Source organism: Perca fluviatilis, chromosome 15 (assembly GCF_010015445.1).
Source record: "Perca fluviatilis chromosome 15, GENO_Pfluv_1.0, whole genome shotgun sequence".
Lineage (NCBI taxonomy): Eukaryota > Metazoa > Chordata > Actinopteri > Perciformes > Percidae > Perca > Perca fluviatilis.
Genome location: NC_053126.1, coordinates 9242060 through 9254902, shown reverse-complemented (window position 1 = coordinate 9254902; position 12843 = coordinate 9242060). Strand labels below are relative to the sequence as shown.

At 38.0% G+C, this 12843-nt stretch overlaps 4 gene segments (V, D, J or C); all 4 read left to right on the top strand.

Moving 5' to 3' along the window:
- The first annotated feature begins 2129 nt into the window (after window positions 1-2129).
- Window positions 2130-2669, top strand: LOC120574355. The segment is given in 2 exon segments: window positions 2130-2171; window positions 2263-2669. Coding segments are annotated over 2 exon segments (447 nt in total).
- A 1964-nt stretch (window positions 2670-4633) lies between these two features.
- On the top strand, window positions 4634-5064 carry LOC120574652 (the record flags this gene model as incomplete). The annotated part of the segment is given in 2 exon segments: window positions 4634-4682; window positions 4769-5064. Coding segments are annotated over 2 exon segments (345 nt in total), but the record flags the coding sequence as incomplete, so codon positions are not given.
- A 3142-nt stretch (window positions 5065-8206) lies between these two features.
- LOC120574352 lies at window positions 8207-10461 on the top strand. The segment is given in 5 exon segments: window positions 8207-8255; window positions 8342-8535; window positions 8962-9063; window positions 10221-10297; window positions 10386-10461. Coding segments are annotated over 5 exon segments (498 nt in total).
- A 662-nt stretch (window positions 10462-11123) lies between these two features.
- LOC120574351 lies at window positions 11124-11755 on the top strand. The segment is given in 2 exon segments: window positions 11124-11232; window positions 11364-11755. Coding segments are annotated over 2 exon segments (438 nt in total).
- The last annotated feature ends 1088 nt before the right edge of the window (window positions 11756-12843 follow it).

Here is a 12843-nt window from a genome sequence, read left to right as displayed (position 1 = left end):
AGTTTAACTTATAGTCCTATTTAGATTTATATTGATGTTGGACACACTAGAAAACAGCAAAGACAGATGTTTTTAATGCATGTTTTATAATTTTCTAATTCTTAGAAAACATTTGAAAAACTTCCTCTTAATGCAGATGGTGGTTTGAGTTAATCTTGTAATTGATTCAGCTGGATTGTAATTGGTGTTGATGAATGTTTGCATCTTTTTATTCACATTATTATTCAATACATGTTGTTACCGTGGATATTAATCACCATACCGTACCTGAATTTAAGAACTATTTCTCAGTTCAATATACTGTCAGAAAAATACATCTTGTCTGTCCCTGTAGTATTTCATAGCAGAAATAGTTGACAAGTATTTGGTATTTTTTTTTGGTATTTGATTTCCCTGCTCTTGTAGAAAATTACTGATGATAAAGTGCATCTGCTTTCCATGTTCCCTTTCCATGTTCCTTCCTTATAATCACACCATCAACAGCTCTAAGAACATTTATGACAGAACAACCGGGACACTTTAGAAAACTTAGAAATATTCAGATCAGAAAACCAGGGCTGTAACAATATGCAATATGAAACCGAAATCGCGACACTCAGATCCATGAACCTGTGTTGCGCTGTGAAAAGGCAGAATCGCGACACACACCTTCCAGATCACAAGATCACATGGCAAGTTGCGTTTTAAGCTCCTCTTTTTTCTGCTTGTGGAGAGCTATGTGACACATGACACTATATCACTGACGACCGTCGAGTTAAATCGGCCGTCGAGAGGCAGACACTGGAGACCGCTGTGGACTTGTGCAGTCCCGCAAGCGGTTTCAGGAAAGTGACTACTGTGTCCGACGATGTACAAAGCATCAACACCGGTACAAGCCTACAGCTGTCCGCGGACACGGAGTGCGGAAAGTGTGTCAGAGCCTCCCGGACAGGTGAACTGAGACTCTGTTGCCTGGGCTTTCTTTTGGAAGGCTGCATGCTGCCCCAAAATCGCCTCTTACTAGCTAATAAAGTGCCCATATTATGAAAAAAACACTTTTTCTGGGATTTGGGTTTCTTGTTCTTTTGTGTCTCTGGTGCTTCCACATGCATACAAACTTTGAAAAAAATCCATCCATGCTGTTTTGAGTGAGATACGGTTTCTGAATGTGTCCTGCCTTCAGTCTCTGGGTGAGCTGGTCAAAATCGGCAGGGCTTGTTACATCACAAGCCAAAACGCGCTGGCTAACCACAACCGTTAGCTAACGCTAGCATGCTACCTCGTTCTCAATAGCAAAGCACTGCTACAACACACACAAGTTCACCATAATCTACAAAAGAACTACCTACATGTGCGCCCTCGTTTAGAAGTCTCCCAACTAATTGTCACATCTGCCCTGCTCTTATTTGTGTTTTCTGCTTGTGTTCATGGACTTCCTGTTTTATTTTGTAATCCGTTGTTTGTCTTCATTCACTTCACTTGTCTTCCTGCCTTTGTTTGTTTCCTGCCTTTTTTGATTACCTGTCTCTGCCCTAATGTGTTTCACCTGTTTGTTTTCAGCTTCCCCAGTCCCGATGCAAAAATACTCACCATTCCCACTTCCCTGTGCCAGATTGTTGTTGAACCTTGTGTGTCTCACTCTCCAGCGTTGTTCCCAGTGATTGTTTGTTCCAGTGTTTTCTGACTTTTTGTTTGCATTTTGACCACGTCTACTGCCTGACGATTTTGTACCTTTGCCTGGATTGTTCTCTGAACAATAAACTACCTACCTTTACTCCCTGCTCTGAGTTGTGCATTTGAGTCCGCCATTGTACCCTGACAATAATCCTGCCTTGTAACTGACCGAAGTTGGAGAAACAGCCTTTCTTTTACTGTCTATGGAGCTAACTAGCTGACGTGATCTACTACTAGAACTTGATTGAAGAAGAATTTTCAACATGCTCGAATAATCTCCACAATGGAGTTTAGTTCTGTTTGTTTTTCAACAGCATTTTGTTACAAAGAGAACAGAAGTGTTATAGCTGTGGCTATTTATTTATTTGACTTAGGTATATTGTTAATAATTTGTATAGTTAATATTGTTCTTTGGTGTTCAGTTTATATAGGTTTTTTAAATGTTATTTAATAAAAATGCTATTACAGATTGGAAAATATGATTTCATTGAGTTTATTCTTTATAGTTACTTTTCATGGTAAGAGTAATTTTGCTTTACACACTGAAGACACTCTATTCTAATAGTTAACCTCTGTGATGGATGATTATCACAATTTCTTTCCTTACAGGAGTTTGGAGTGAGATCAAACTGGACCAGTCTCCCTCTGAGGTGAAAAGACCTGGAGAGACAGTGAAGATGTCATGTATCATATCTGGTTATAGCATGACAAGCTACTATGTTCACTTGATACGACAGAGACCAGGAGAAGCTCTGGAGTGGATTGGGAGGATGGATACAGTTTCAAACTCTGCTAGCTATGGCAGCTCCTTTCAAAGCCGTTTCATAATGACTGAAGATGTTCCCAGCAGCACTCAGTACCTCGAGGTCCAGAGCCTGACAGCAGCAGATTCTGCTGTTTACTTCTGTGCTCGAAGAGACACAGTGACTGAAGACAGTGGAGCAGCTGCACAAAAAACCTCCACAGACAACAAACAGCAATGTGATCTTAAAGGTCCAGTGTGTAACGTGTTTTAGTTGTTTATCATCAAAATCTTTTATCCCAACCGCCGTTGATATTTTTAATAGGAAATAGGGGAGGGGGGGGGGGGGTATCTTAAATTGTGTGGTTGTCTTGTATTGTTTGTTTGCTGTATATTGTTTGTTGAGCCTTTTGTCTGAAGACAATTTTCTACCCCCTGTGGGGATAGACAATAAAGCTTTTGAATTGAATTGAATTGAATCTGTGTTGCCCCTTCACAAACGTGTCCTTTTTCATGAATATTTGCCACCACCATCAATTCCAAGTATTCCTTTTGGCTTGAAATGTTATGTTTGCATTCACATGAACTGGGGTAGACGCTCCATATTCATGCGCCATCTTGAAATACGTTAGCCGGTAAGGGACATACTAGACATACTGCTCCGCCTTTCGCGTTTTCGCTGTCACTTGATAAACTCACAGGTGCTGCTAATGCTGCTAATGGGTATCGTAGCTTCCCGGCCCCGGCAACTTTGAAGAAGGAAACATGGAGGAAATTATATATTGATTTTGATGTGTGAAGGCTACTGTAGCTGTAATACGAAATTTAAACTGCGTAGTGCAAGAGAGTTGATTGCAATATACGAGCTCAACGCTAGATGGGAGTAATTCCTACACATTGGACCTTTAAGTATCTGAGTCCCCCCCCCCCCCTTACAAAGCACTTTGATATATCTACATTATATCTCTATATATTTTACATTTTACTTTAAACTGATGAGTAAATATTTATTCAGTTCATGATGTTACATTACTAAAGTCTAAGAGTTTCTTCATTTGTTACATCATTATCTACTGTAATACTAAACTGCCAAAGTCATAATGTTATAATAGTATAAAATGGTGAAATGACAATAACTTAATTAATTGTAAATACTCCATGTGCTGCCTATTGTTCTCAAAATGACTAATGAGAAACAGAGTCTTGATTACAAGATTAATTATAAATTAACACATTTTAATAACTCTTATATATAATTCAATTCAATTCAATTGTATTTATAGTATCAAATCATAACAAGAGTTATCTCAAGACACTTTACAGATAGAGTAGGTCTAGACCACACTCTATAAATTCCAAAACCCCAACAATTACAGTAATTCCCTCAAGAGCAAACATTAGCAGTGGCTGTTGCGACAGCGGCGAGTAAAAACTCCCTTTTAGGAAGAAACCTTGGACAGACTCAGACTCTTGGTCTCTGACGGGGCCGGTTGGGGGTGTGATGAACAGTGTCAAATAATAGTCACATTAAAGATAATGGAACAGTGACTTCGAAGGTCATCGTGGAAGTTCATGTCATAGCAGGGCACATTGTGTCATACTGAGTAGTGCAGTCTCCTATACTAGGACAATAAGGTACTAAGAGCTCTTCTAGGTATGATGGTGCTTGACCATTTAGAGCTTTGTAGGTCAGGAGGAGGATTTTAAATTCGATCCTAGATTTCACAGGAAACCAGTGCAAAGAAGCCAATACAGGAGAAATATGATCTCTTCTCTTAGTTCTCGTCAGAACACGTGCTGCAGCATTCTGGATCAGCTGGAGAGTCTTAAGGGACTTATTTGAGCAACCTGATAGTAAGGAATTGCAGTAGTCTAGCCTAGAAGTAATAAATGCATGGACTAGTTTTTCAGCATCGTTTTGAGACAGGATATTCTTAATTTTGGCAATGTTACGAAATATATCTTAGAGTATGTCAATGTGTCAGATGCCATTTCTATATTATTAGAATATATTTGGTTGTGGTGTTAATACTGAAACATTTTACACAAATTAAAACATGTCAGACAAAGGTCAAAACAGCTGACTTGGAGGGTTGACTCTGACTCAGTTTCATTAAATATCTCCAGTCCAGATGTTTCCTCCCTGTGAGGAGGAGTCAATGCAAAACTCAGATATCTTCACCTCTACTTATCTGAGTGCAGAGAGGAGGACAGAGAACAGTGGACACACAGTTTAACATGATGGACTATAGGACAGGACTGCTGCTTTTAACTCTCTGCTGGGCAGGTGAAGATTTTCACTGATCTTGATTAAACATAGTTTTGAATTGTGTAACAACTAAATTCCTGTGATGTTTTTTTATATCATGACAGGTGTTGATGGTCAGACTCTGACAGAATCTGAACCAGCGATTAAAAGACCTGGAGAATCCCACAGATTTACCTGTACAACATCTGGATTCACACTTAGTAGCTACTGGATGCACTGGATCAGACAGGCTCCTGGAAAAGGACTGGAGTGGATTGCTGCTGATACTAGTAGTAGTAGCAACTACTACTCTCAGTCAGTTCAAGGCCGGTTTACCGTCTCCAGAGACAACAGCAGAGAGCAGCTGTATCTGCAGATGAACAGTCTGAAGACTGAAGATTCTGCTGTTTATTATTGTGCTCGAGACCCACAGTGACTGGAGTTGGTTGAGCAGCTGTACAAAATCCTAGAGTACTCATTCTTTCAGGCTGGTAGTGCACAAGTCTGAAATATGTTTCATAAAATGTATATATTTAAACATTTTATATTACGTTTTTGTTGTTTTCAGGTTGTTAAGTTGTTTTATATTCTGTAATTTTATTTTCATATATGTTTTTATTATAAATGAATAATCCTCCCTGCATTATTCACAAACTTGAAAACACATTAAATACACAATAAAGATCACTCCTTGATAAAAGGTCCAAAGACAGCCCAACAATCTGGCTGCTGAAATTAAACTTCTACAAATACTTTACATTTCTACAAAGTAAGACACAATACTGTCTGTAAATGATACGATGTGGAATCTATGAGAATGAAAAATAATGTTACTGTTTCTTTTATAAAATCACTAGAGGACAGTCAGTGTCTAGTTTCTCTCTCCTCTGTTACTAAAAGGAGAAACTCAAATCTGCTGTTCTCATTGATCTTAACTAACTGATACTCAAACTCCAAAATTATTGATATTGCTCTGTAATATAATCAATAGGTAAATAAGAATATGTCACTCTTTCCATCACATACTGTAATTTCATTAAAATTATTTCTAAGAGAAAACAGCTGAAAGTGGAGATCAGTGATGACAGCATTTAACGTAGTTTAGAGTGAATTTACTTGTATCGTGTATAGAGCTAACTATTTTATATAAAAAAGATTATTATTTTTTATGGTTCTTAATTCAATTTATCAGCCACAGTTTTCATCAATTTAAATACTTTAAAATTACAATCAATTATACATCATAATATGTATATACTGTATAATCTTCAAGTGATGGAATAAATTCAGCTCACATCTTCATTTTAAAAGAATGTAATCTAACTAAAGTAGAAATTAATCCTCAAAGTCAGTCTCTCTTCCATAATTTTATCTAATAATTATGTAAATCATAACTGCATCAGAAACAGAATAATCTTTAGGAAACATAATTTTGATGATAATTAGTCAAACTACAAAAACTATCTTTTCATTAACTATCAAATATGTTTTTGTCAGAGATTCAATTTCCACCTTTTCTTTGTGTGAGATGAAGACCTGAACTTTTCATCTTCATTTTGAATAATTCAAATGTACTTTAGTCAGCTGATTTACTATCATCAGTATGTAAAAAAGTGAAGTGTGGACAGTCTCTGACCATCAGCTGTCAGGTCTCTGGTTATTCTTTGACTGATAACAGCTATGCAACAGGTTGGATCAGACAGAGTGAAGGAAAACCAATGGACTGGATTTCCCATCAGTGGGGAACAAGTGGTCTTTACCAAAATAATGCTCTGAAGAACAAGTTCAGCTACAGCAGAGACACTTCTGCTCTAACAGTGACTCTAAAAGGACAGAATGTGCAGCCTGAGGACACAGCTGTGTCTTACTGTGTACGTTACCCCACAGTGATACAAACCACCAACAGACCTGCACAAATACCCAGCAAGCAGCAAGACTCAACCATACACGTTCTGACTTTGAAAATGAATTAAGACGGGACTGTTTGCAGGGTTAATAAACATTAATGGTTATGGAGTGATTTTTTTCTAACAAATTTTAAACAGCAGCTATATATCTTCACAAATAGGATGTAAATTTCCCTTCTGAAATTTGGCCTAGATGAAAAAAAGCTCTAAACTGCTACACCGTCAGTTAACTATCATTGTAGAACATTGTAGTTTATTTCCCATTATTTTCTATCAGTCCAGAAATCAGTTTAATATTTCACAGTTTCCTCTGCTGTTGTAGAGATACTCTACTTATGGAAATGTATCTGTGTGACATGTTCCCATTTAAAACCTGTAGAGGGAGGTCTATGCAAACTCTTCCTCTCTTATAAACACACAAGTGGGACAGTTTGATATATTTCTGAAACACTCAGATCAGAGCACTGAACGACGAGTGCTTCTCCCAGAATGGAAAATACCATTATTTTGACTTTGTTAATTGTAGTTACTATTCATGGTGAGAAAAGAAATAATTCTCCTTTACTTCTTTAGTAAATGTCCAACCTGTGATTTACAAGTTTGTTGGATGATTATCACAATTTCTTTCCTTACAGGAGTTTGGAGTGAGATCAAACTGGACCAGTCTCCCTCTGAGGTGAAAAGACCTGGAGAGACAGTGAAGATGTCATGTATCATATCTGGTTATAGCATGACAAGCTACAATATTCACTGGATAAGACAAAGACCAGGAGAAGCTCTGGAGTGGATTGGGTGGATGAACACAGGTTCAAACTCTGCTAGCTATGGCAGCTCCTTTCAAAGCCGTTTCATCATGACTGAAGATGTTCCCAGCAGCACTCAGTACCTCGAGGTCCAGAGCCTGACAGCAGCAGATTCTGCTGTTTACTTCTGTGCTCGAAGAGACACAGTGACTGAAGACAGTGGAGCAGCTGCACAAAAACCTCCACAGACAACAAACAGCAATTTGATCTTACTGTAAAGACATCTGAGTTTTCTCACCACCTGAAAAGCACTTTGATATAGCCACATACAATTTCTAAACTAAAATGTTTTAAACTCACAAGTACATATTTATTTTTATAATGATGTTACATCCTCTACAGTAATATACATAGTTATTTCAATTGTCAAACCATTATCTAAATTGCGAAAGTCTTATTCATAAGTACTAACCATGAATGGTATAATAGTATGACACAGTGAGATCAATACAAAGCAGTTGTCATAAATGATACTAGATGTGGGTGATCAGAATGAAACTGATTATTTATATTATTGTGAATGCTCTCATGTGCTGCCCATTCTGCTCACAGAGACCAATGAGAAACAGAGCCTTGATACCAAGATTAAACATCATTTAACAAATTTGAATAAACCTGGATGAAAAAGATGTAATTTGTGTATTATTAGAATACATGTGGTTGTAGTGTTAATACTGATACACATTTTACACAAATTAAGACTCTTGCACATTAATTTCCCACTTTCATTAAATATCTCCAGTCCAGATGTTTCCTCCCTGTGAGGAGGAGTCGATGCAAAACTCAGATATCTTCACCTCTACTTATCTGAGTGCAGAGAGGAGGACAGAGAACAGTGGACACACAGTTTAACATGATGGACTATAGGACAGGACTGCTGCTTTTAACTCTCTGCTGGGCAGGTGAAGATTTTCACTGATCTTGATTAAACATAGTTTTGAATTGTGTAACAACTAAATTCCTGTGATGTTTTTTTATATCATGACAGGTGTTGATGGTCAGACTCTGACAGAATCTGAACCAGCGATTAAAAGACCTGGAGAATCCCACAGATTGACCTGTACAACATCTGGATTCACACTTAGTAGCTACTGGATGCACTGGATCAGACAGGCTCCTGGAAAAGGACTGGAGTGGATTGCTGCTGATACTAGTAGTAGTAGCAACTACTACTCTCAGTCAGTTCAAGGCCGGTGAGGAGGAGTCGATGCAAAACTCAGATATCTTCCACCTCTACTTATCTGAGTGCAGAGAGGAGGACAGAGAACAGTGGACACACAGTTTAACATGATGGACTATAGGACAGGACTGCTGCTTTTAACTCTCTGCTAAACAGGTGAAGATTTTCACTGATATTTATTTGACACAGTTTTAATTTCTATAACTGACATAGTTCACATTTTCTTTTTGTCTTGACAAGTGTTGATGGTCAGACTCTAATATAATCTGAACCAGTGGTTAAAAGACCTGGAGAATCCCACAGATTGACCTGTACAGCCTCTGAAGGTTTAACTCTCTTGGATGGCCTGGGTCAGACAGGCTCCTGGAAATGGACTGGAATGGGTAGCAACTATTGAATTTGATAATGACAGAATCTACTACTCTCAGTCAGTCCAAGGCCGGTTTACCATCTCCAGAGACAACAGCAGAGAGCAGCTGTATCTGCAGATGAACAGTCTGAAGACTGAAGATTCTGCTGTTTATTATTGTGCTCGACACCCACAGTGACTGGAGTTGGTTGAGCAGCTGTACAAAATCCTACAGATCCTGTACTTATAGATATATTCTTAGTTAAAATATATTTTTTTTCTTAGCTTTTCCTTTTTTTAATAAAATCATGAAATATGCCCTGAAAAAGATAGACATTATTAACAACCAACAAAAGCATCTTAATAAATCTTTAATTTCAATTTATTGAATTCATTGAAAGGATAGCCCCTTGAGATGTAGCATATCATTTTGGAGGGGTTCCTATCAATTATCACTTCCTAACAAAACAGCCAAAGACATGAAAACAATCCTTGTCCAGGTATGAATAAAATAAATACTACATACACATTTTAGCCATGTGGCATCTAAAGTGATAGTGACAAATAATGTTACATTTTCTTTCATAAAATCCCTAGAATGCTTCAGTCTCAAGTTTCTCTGTCCTCTATATGGAAACACTTAGTTCTGCTTATCTCTTTGATTTTGACTGACTGCCACTCAAAACTACAATTTTATACTCAGACCCTTTGAGAGCTTGCTTCACCCCAACAAAAATAGAACATTTAGGTGCTGGATCAGCAGTGACTGATTCTTCATGTATTCATTTAGTTGTCTAGTTCTCCATTTCATCATTTCAAATCAATTTCAATAAAACAGCTAGAAGACTGAAAGAGCTGCTGTTTATTCTTGTGTATGTAAGCCATTGGGTTGGAAGCTGAATGGATACTGTAGTAATACTGTAATAAGGCAAACTTTTACTTCCTTGGCTCTTGGAGGATAAACTATGTATTCATTTGTCACATTGTTTTCTCTATTAGCAGTAATCCACCTCACGTAGGTGAACAATAACCTTTTAAATTAACGTCTTAGACTGACATTACAGCTTGTACTGTATACATTGAACTACACACCACACAATCTTACCCTCTTAGAAATGCACACATTGAAAAACTGAAAATAAGAGAAACAATGAACATCTTTAATGTCTGTTCGAAAACCTCTCTCTCTCTCTCTCTCTCTCTCTCTTGCTCTCTCAGAGTCCAGCACTCCTCCTATTCTGACAGAAAACTGTATCTCCCACTGCTAAAATGTAAATTCACACACTGATGTATAATCCCCACCCATTCTGTCAACACAATATATAATCCCCATAACAGCCTCTGCAGGTGCAGACTGAGTCAAGTTCCCACCATGACAGTTGTACAGAGTGTCCTCCTCTTGGCTCTCATTTCAGGTGAGTGAAGTCGGTGTTGAGCGAAGGAGGAGAAAAGGAGCTTTGGATGTCGGATGGCTCCCTGTAACCTAAACTCTGTCTCTTCCAGCTGGTCAGGGCCAGTCCCTCACCTCCTCAGAGCCAGTGGTGAGCAGAGCTGGACAACCAGTCACTCTGTCCTGTAAGGTGGACGGACTGTCAGACTGTCAAGATTCGCCAGAAACCAGGGAAAGGACTAGAATGGATCGGACGCATCGATAGCGGAACTGGCACAATATTTGCCCAAAGTGTCCAAGTCCAAGTGTCCAAAAGACACTTCCCAAAATCTTGTGCACTTAGAGGTTAAGAGTCTTAAACAAGAAGACTCTGCAGTTTATTATTGTGCACGAGAGCCACAGTGACACACAACACTACTAAGCTGTACAACAACTGAATAACACTGATCTCTGTGTGAGAAGCACTGAAGCATGTCAGGGCTGTGAAAACACATGTTCCACTGAATGATTGACAATTTATAATGAAAGATATGTCATCAATATAAACTGTATTTGTCACTATGTTAGGACAGTTTATCATGACTCAGAGCTTCCATTTGTAAAAAGATTATTGGAATTAGAAAATAAATTAAATATATTATAATATAAGCTCTGTCCTAAAAATATAGCTCTACAGAGATGCAAACCACCAACAGACCTGCAAAAATACCCAGCACCCATGTGACTCAACCATACATTTTAAATTACATCTTTAATCTTTTTTTTTGGTTATATGATATAACACTACAAAAAAGGAGCCACTCCCTCCCCATGATATCCTGATGCAAATCTTGAGTCTGTGCAGTGTACTTCTGTCCTGCTGACTGCTCTTGTACTTTGTGTGGAGCATCAGATGTCACATCTCCAGCCTCAGGATGATGAACACACTCACTCTTCTGCTGGTTGCTCTCTCTCTGCCCTGTGAGTTCTCCTGCTTCTTGCTGTGTTATCTTTTCTCAGACAACATGGACTGATGGTCAGTCAGTGACACCAGAAAACTTCCCAGATGATTCATTTCTTCTGTGTTTCCTCTCTCCCTTTTATTTCATCAGGTTGTACAGGTCAGAGTATGGAGTCCATTCCTTCCAGTTCAGTAGTGAAAAAGCCTGGGGAGACTCTCAGTCTCTCCTGCAGGGGATCTGGCTTCACATTTAGCTGCTGTGTTATGAGCTGGATCAGACAACCTGCAGGAGAAGGAATGGAATGGATAGGGAGCGGATACTCTTCTGCAAGCAGTAACACTTATGCCAGCAGTGTGCAGGGCCGTGTAGAAATCAGTAGAGATGACAGCAACAGCATGGTGTATCTGAGACTGTCCAACTTAAAGCCAGAGGACTCTGCTGTGTATTACTGTGCCAGAGAAACACACTGGTTAAAGGAAGCAGAGAGGCTTGACAAAAACCTCACACAATTTATTTTACCAAGTACCTACATGTGGCAGTAGAAGATAAGACGTCAGATGATACTAAGGAGAAAATGAGTGTCTCTAAACACACACAATTTATTTATGACCACAATGGAAGCAACAGCTGATGTTGTGGTTTGTGACTCCTGTTTTGTAGTTTTACATTTGAAATTTGCTTTTACGAAAAAAAATGGTAATAATGTTCCCTTTTTTGATTTTGAACAGCAGATGTTGAGAATATATTTGGACATTTATACATGATATATCCAGTATATGGATGGCCATCAAATAATGCTGAGCAAATTATATAAATACATGTCATTTGAGTATAAATAAATGTATCTTCATTATTGAGAAAATCATGCGTATAATCATATTTAGTTTAGAATGTTTGTTCAAAATCTTAAATTTACAATCCATCCATCCATTTCTCATCCAATCCTGCCGGACAACGCCAAATTGTGGTGGAAGTTTTTTGATAAATATCAATGATACGAGATGAAACGAATGAAAGACTGTTTGAGAATTAAACCAAAGTTTGGTCTTTGAGTATTTATTATATTTGCAAATAGAGAAATTCAGTTTCACAGGTATACGCAGCACGTCTGAAAAAGTCTTTCTAACCTAAAGTCTAAACATCCAAACATCATATAGTGAAAACCTCAGTTAAGCCACCCCTCTAAATTTATCTTTTAGCATGGCCATAGTTGATCACCTTCCCCTCTGCTCCTGTTCTTTTCATTAGCCTAAACAACAGTTTATCTCAGGAGACAGAAAGAGATACGGTTCAGACAGTGTTATAGCCTTCTTCACTTTATCTGCTAAAAATAAACAGTATGAGAGACCGAGGTCTTCTCAACAAGAAATAACTTCAGCTAGACCCAAGGTTCATAATTTCAGCTATTTCACTTTCCACAGTCTTCACAAAATGTAAGAATATCTTGTAGAATATTAAACAATCATTAAACCAATAATGTTAAAATAAAATGTTCTGCCATTACGAGACAAGATTTTTTTTCCTGTTAAATACAAAGAGCTGGATCAGGCAATAACATTTAAAAAGCATGATATACATACCCATTCAAATTTATGCAGTTTAAGTATCCAAATAACATTTTCGTAATTTG